Raw genomic sequence first — 6,947 nt, 5'->3', positions numbered from 1 at the left:
GAAGAGTAAGGGTTGTAAAGAACTATACCAGGTAGCTAGCAGAGAAGCAAGATGACAGGTATATTTAGCTAGGGGAGAAATAAAATAAAAAGAAGTTTTCCAATGTTCTGCAGTGTGAGTGTTAGGGACATAAGATGTTCCAGATTGCAAGACAGTATGCCACAGAACATCATGATGTAGGAGAGAAGAGTATTTGGGTGGATGATGGGACTTGTATTTAGTGACTCTGAAAAGAAAGAGGCATGGAAGTGTCACTATGAAAGGCTGCTAAATGTGGAAAATGCATGGGAAAAGGTGAGTCTTTCTAATATGAACTCAATAGAAGGACCATCCATCCAAGTTTACAGCTGCATGAAAGACAAGGCAATTTAAGATATGAAAAAGACAGGGAAAGCCTCTGGCGTATCAGGAATTACCATCGAGATGCTTAAAATGTCTGTTGGAGTGGGAAATGGCCTAGTCACACCTATAGTTAATCAGATCATCCAGGAAGGGGTCATATCTGACAACTGTTTATAGCAGCATCGTAGTCAGTTGCTACAAAGGTAAAAGAAATGTTTTGACAGAAGTAATTACAGAGCTATCAAATTGCTGGACCAGGTCAACTAATTAGGAAGAGAGCTAAACTAGATGAGATGCAGTTTGGTTTTGTGCCAGGGAGAGGCACTACTGTTGCTATCTTCCTAGTAAGGCAACAGCAGGAGAAGCACTTAACCAACTATAAACTGCTATACTTGGATTTGTCAATATGGAGAAAACCTTTGACAAGGTCCCTCACTCTTTCTCATCTGGTGGTTACTGTGGAAGCTGTGGGTAGATGAGTCACTGGTGAAAGCTGTCCAAAACCATGTGCAATGACGTTGTTGTCTGTAATGTGAAAGTCAGCAATGAATATAACAACAAATTCAGTGCACAGGTATGAGTTTACCAAAGCTCAGTTCCCAGCCCTCTCTTGTTTATCATAATCCTCTAGGTCATGATAGAAGAATTTAAAATTGGTTGCCCATGGGAGCTTCTCTATACTGATGACTTTGTTCTTATAGCTGAATCTGTAATAGAGTTAGAAAAGAAATTTCAGGTACAGAAGCAAGGCCTAGAATCAAAGGGCCTTAGAGTTAATTTAGCAAAGACCAAACTACAAGTAAGCACAACAGTAGACAAATTACTAATGCCTGCAAGCCCTGTTTAATACGTAGAAAGGATGTTGGTAAAAATTCCATATGGTGTACCCAGTACAAGCTATGGATACATGAGAGGTGCAGTAGAATCACAGGAAGGTTAACAGAAAAATTATTTTTTGTGTGTGGCAAATGTGGACCAATAAACACTAAGAACACACTGGAAATAGATTTCCTCCAATGCCCAGAGGGACCCTTAGAGATAGTAGATAGCTTCCATTACCTTTCATCATCCTCGCTCTGTCTAGCCACCCAACACCCAGTCTCTCTGGATTTCCCCTCTGTTCATGTCCTTCTAGCTGGTGTTGACTTACTAAGGTTCAAGAGGGACATTAACAATCTCAACCTCACCAATCCAGGAGGGGGGAGGGGGGAACAAAGCTGTGACACTGCTCTTTTTTCCAGACCTAGAAAGTTTAAAAATAAAAAAGCATTCTCGGGTCAACCAAGAGACTCCTTAGACGAATCCCCTGAAAATGACAGATAAAGACATATCAACAGAGAGGTCACCAAAGTCATTCATTTCCTGAAGAACAAGAAAGCAAAGCTGCATAAGGTAACTGTGGACCCAATTCAGTATGGAGAGAATGTCACCACAAAAGAATTGTCATACCTTTGCATTAGAGGCAGTCACTGAGACCTGAATGAATAGAATGATAGTAAAATTGCCCAAGAAAGGAGCTCTAAATGATTGCAACAAATGGCACAGTATAGCCCAGCTGTCTGGCTCTCATAAAATGTCCCACACTGTGTTTCTTACCTGCCTGAAGAAGGTAGTTGATGAACATTTATGGGAGGCACATGTAGGATTCAGGAGCAGAAGGTTATACAGTAAACAAATCCTCAAGAAGGTTGTCAAGAACATACACAGGGAATCTCTATGAAAGATCATGGCACAGTATCAAGTAGCCAGCTGATATCTTTTCTACTCTAGGCACAAGGCCCGAAATGTGGGGGGAGGGGGCCAGTCAATTAGATCGACTCCAGTACACAACTGATACTTAATTTATCGCCCCTGTAAGGATGAAAGGCAAAGTCGACCTCAGAGGAATTTGAACTCAGAACGTAAAGACATGAAATATCGCTAAGCATTTTTGTTCCTGACAATGGTGAATTTCACCATGAAAAAGTCTATGGAGATTCAACATAGACAACAAATGGGGACAGTGAAAACTCACAGACCTTGACTTCCTGAATGATATAGGATTCCTGAATATCACATCTACAGTCCATACAAGACCTTTGAGCTACTATTGTTTTAGCAACAATAGTAGCTCAAAGGTTGATCTTCTAAATCAATAATCAAAAGACATAGCAGAAACTAGTTTGATTGAAAGGTCAGACTCTGGAGATGCCTTCACTGAGCAGTAACATTATAAACAATGGCAAATTGAATTTGATGTAAAAAAAAGAGACATGGTAAAGCTACAGCTATCTTCCAGTGCCTGAAGTTTGTAGGGTTTAAATTCTCCAACTTAGGCATCAAATGCTATCTATCTACAGCCATTGCAATGCCAATGGCAACCTATGCTTGCAAAACATGCAAAAAAGATGAGCAGAATTTCTTACAGTGCAGATGTCTTCCACAGATGTTGCTTTAAGCCCCTAAGAATTTCTTAGTGTAACCGCATCACAAATGAAGTAGTGAAAAGCATCAAGGGCTGAGTATCTTGTTGGATACTATCACTTTAAGATGTTCAACCGCAAGTTACATATGTTCACAAGAGACCAGTGGTAGGCAGTGAGGCAGACTTATCAAAATCTGACTGAGGACTGTAGAGGAGGATCTGACCCAGGAACAGATATAATACAGAGCTTGTGAACATGTTAGGTGGAGATCTTAATGGGGAACAGAAGCAAGAGGAAAAAAGATCTAGATATCTTCAGGCTGAAAACAAACTAACAGCATCCAAAAGGCAATGGATGAAGTCCACCACTAAAATGGTGTAGAAATTTAAACAAATATTACCATCATGGATTAGAGTATGTCTAATGTAAACAAATAATATAATTATGCTGATAACTTACCATCAGCTGGGCATCAGCAGCCATTTTCTGAAACTCAGCAACTTGGTCTTTGATGGATTCATTCTGAAAAGAGGATTAAAAAAAGACTGTCAACAAAATAGAAATAAAAATCAATTCTAAATAAATACATTTGTTGTATTGAAATATAGTGGGTTGTGAAAGTAAGCTAAAACATGGGATCTACTACCTCCCTGCTTTGTCTATTCATAGCTAACAGGAACAACCCAATAAAAACTAATAATTTCCTTCAGACTACAATGAACAACAGCAATATTAATGGTGACAGATTCCCAATGGGACACCAAATCACCCTGGATCACTAATGGTCACAATGACTACAACACTACTACAGTCAAAAAGCACCAATTTTTCACTGAAATACAGCAATCATATATATACACACACACAAAATATTTAATCCATAATTACTTGTCTGGCAAAGTATACTTTGTTTTGTTTATATCCCTTCAGGAATTAAAATACCTTTTGTTGGATTAATGATTAATAGCGGGATCCATGAATATTTCACAGAATTAATGGTAAATGTATTGGGTTATGTCTGAAAACTTTATCCAAAAAACCTGAAAGCATAACCTGTGTTGTGACTGTATCAAAAGATAGTTGCTCATCTGCTACTCACTGAAAAGTGAAATAAATTGGAATACAATGATTACTTAATGCACTTTATATATACACTTTAGATACTTTATGCACAATTTTATAGACTTAATACACAGCTTTCATAAATATTTCCATTTTTCCCATAGGCAAAAAAAATATCCCATACGATACAACCTTTAGTTAAATTGAATATGTCTGTCATGTAAATAAGCATGAATAATTCACAGAATTGCACTTATGCGCATGAGTTAAGAGATAGGTGATATAAAAAATTTAGTTCAATTTTTTAAATTTCACTATCCAATCACCACAACCACCATCATCATTTCTCTCTCTCTCTGCCTTTCTTTAACCTCACCTCTCAGCTAAAATTATATCTTTAACTCTCCTCTATATCATCACTGCCTTCAACTAACTTTTTTAACCACCAGTAAATATTACATTTTCCCTACCTCATGTCATGGACCCTTCTCTCTCCCTTTTCTTCTCACTCCATCTTTTTCTTTTTCCCTCTTTCAATCTCACTCTTCTTTTTCTCTCTCCTTTTTCTATCTCCTCTCTTTCTCCCTCAACCAATCACATGAAAGCATTACAATTACATACCCTCTACCTCACATCATGGACGCTTCTCTCTCCCTATTTTTCTCTAATCACATGAAAGCATTACTGACAGGCTAAGTAATGGAATGACAAGCAGAATTATTTATAAGACTAGAATGACCTGTCATTTATTGACGAAAATTATATTTTATTACCAGAAGTACATAATGTAAATAACAAAAAATAGATAGCAATAATAACCTCTCATACAACTTATAATATTGATAAAATCATCAGTGAGAATAATTTTTTTTATTTAAAATCAAACTGTTGTCCAACTTTTTTTTTTTTCATTGTTTTTTTTTTTCTTTTTTTTAATCTAAAGAACTTCATCATAAACAATGCTTTTAACTTTTTCATCTGTGTATTAATAAAGATTATTAGGATCTCCCATTCTCGAAAGTGATACATATAGTTGTCCATGAGAAAATACTTCATTTTTAAGATTAATACCAACTTTTTTTAAATGTTTGGCTTTGTAATTTATTTATTGTCATAGCAAAGGATAGTTCAACTGGAAATTGTAATCTTGTAAACCTCATTGGCTCCTCTGCAATTAATTTAATCCTTAGTAATAATACTAATCCATTTTTGTACTTTCCATTTAGTATTTTTGCTTCAGTTACATTATTTGTAAGGGATTCCACTATTAACCTCGTTCCATTGCATAACTTTGTAAATTTCTCAAAAGAATAATTGGAGCTCCTTTCTTCAAATTCAATTCATGTGGTGGAAATCCCGATATTTCTATTGAATTTAAGAACTCAACCGGAAAATCTACTGCTTCATCTATGTCTATTACTTGATCTAGAGAATTGTATGTTCTTAATCTATGTTCTATTTTGTTAAGTCATCGCATATTAATAGCATCAACATCGCCATTTTTAGCAGCTAAAATTATTCTGATATCCATTCTGTATTAGTGTAATTAACTGCAATGTCCTCAAAAATTAATGTTTCCAAATCAATTTCATTTTCAACTCTATTTCCACTGGTAATAATATCATGTGATTGCCATCACTTAGGATCCTATTTTCTCCTACTTCTAATAGTTTACTTTCAAAGTCCTGTAAGTCATTATTTCTTAGGATATGCACTCTCATATTAATTCTTAAAGACAATTTGTGAAATAATGACCAGAAATGGGATGCCTTGATTGATGCCTCTATTTCATCAGCTGGAAGTATTTGTCTAAAATCACCAGCTAGTAAAACAGCTAGTAAAACAGCTAGTAAAAAATGGAAACTATTGCATTTATTTTCTTTCAACATTTTATCAACATCCTCTAATATCTTTATTGTGTGACATTGTAACTTCATCCCATACTAATAAATTACAATTTTCTAATGTTAACCAAATTCTACTATTTTTCTTAATTGAAATTGTAAATTCATCAACTATTGGTGATGAAAATTGTAATTTAAACATTGAATTATACATTTTTGAGTTTCTCGTTATTGATGCTGTTCTTCTACCATCTTTTGTATTTCTTCATCTGTATAAAGGATATCCAGTGACATCTGTCCTGGTTTCATAAACAAAATATTTTGGGTAATTTTTTCCACATTTTTCATTATTCATACATGGAGATTTTGGATTTAATAAACCACATGGATCATGTACCATTTGTGTAATGATGATAGCATAAAGATCAGGACCATTAATTGGACTGCGAATTTCTGCAGAGATTACTGAATTTAATTGATTTGGATAAATCTTTTGCTCTAACCAAAGTAAGCTATGAGCATGTGGTAAACCTCTTTTCTCCCATTCCACCGTATATATGTAGCCTTTTTGTTTTTCCAAATGTTCCACCACCCTTTTCAACCAATATTTTCATCATTTTATTCAACTTTTGCTCGAAAACTCTGGCAATTATGTCATGCCTATCTTCAGTTTTTTGTCCTTTGTACATTTTCTCTTTGATTTCATCCCATTTCGGATTGCAAGTGAATATTATGAATAAATTAGGCCTACCGTATTTTCTCACATAACACATTGCATCTTGAGTTCTTTTCTTCCAATATCTTGGGACATCCAACAAAAGTAGAAGGTAAAATTACAGCCCTATCTAATTCTTGTGGATTGAGTAATTCTTCATTATCTAAAGCATCTTTTAAAAGCAAATATTCTTCAACCCTGAGTTTGGTTTGATGTTCTTTAATATATAATAAACATTCAGACTGTATGACGCATGCGTACGAACAACCATGCTACATGGCAGTGAAACATGGGCTGTAACTGCTGAGGACATACGTAAGCTCGCAAGGAATGAAGCCAGTATGCTCCGTTGGATGTGTAATGTCAATGTGAATACCCGTCAGAGTGTAAGTATCTTGAGAGAAAAGCTGAACATTAGAAGCATCAGTTGTGGCGTGCAAGAGAGACGATTGCGCTGGTATGGACATGTGGTGAGAATGGAGGAGGATAGCTGCGTGAAAAAGTGCCACACCCTAACAGTTGAGGGAACCCGTGGAAGAGGTAGGCCCAGGAAGACCTGGGCTGAGGTGGTGAGGCAAG

General features: G+C 35.9%; 1 protein-coding gene across 1 annotated transcript in view; it reads right to left on the bottom strand.

The window, feature by feature from the left end:
• LOC106882660 (ATP synthase subunit d, mitochondrial) overlaps positions 1 to 6,947 on the bottom strand; it is a 32,996-nt gene that overhangs the window by 8,765 nt on the left and 17,284 nt on the right. Inside the window, exon 4 of the mRNA XM_014933414.2 lies at positions 3,207 to 3,269. Coding sequence (XP_014788900.1) covers positions 3,207 to 3,269 — 63 coding nt within the window. The remainder of the gene's footprint in view (positions 1 to 3,206; positions 3,270 to 6,947) is intronic.

This window comes from Octopus bimaculoides, chromosome 10 (assembly GCF_001194135.2).
Source record: "Octopus bimaculoides isolate UCB-OBI-ISO-001 chromosome 10, ASM119413v2, whole genome shotgun sequence".
In the NCBI taxonomy this organism is placed as follows: Eukaryota; Metazoa; Mollusca; class Cephalopoda; order Octopoda; family Octopodidae; genus Octopus; species Octopus bimaculoides.
This window is presented reverse-complemented; position numbering and strand designations above follow the sequence as displayed.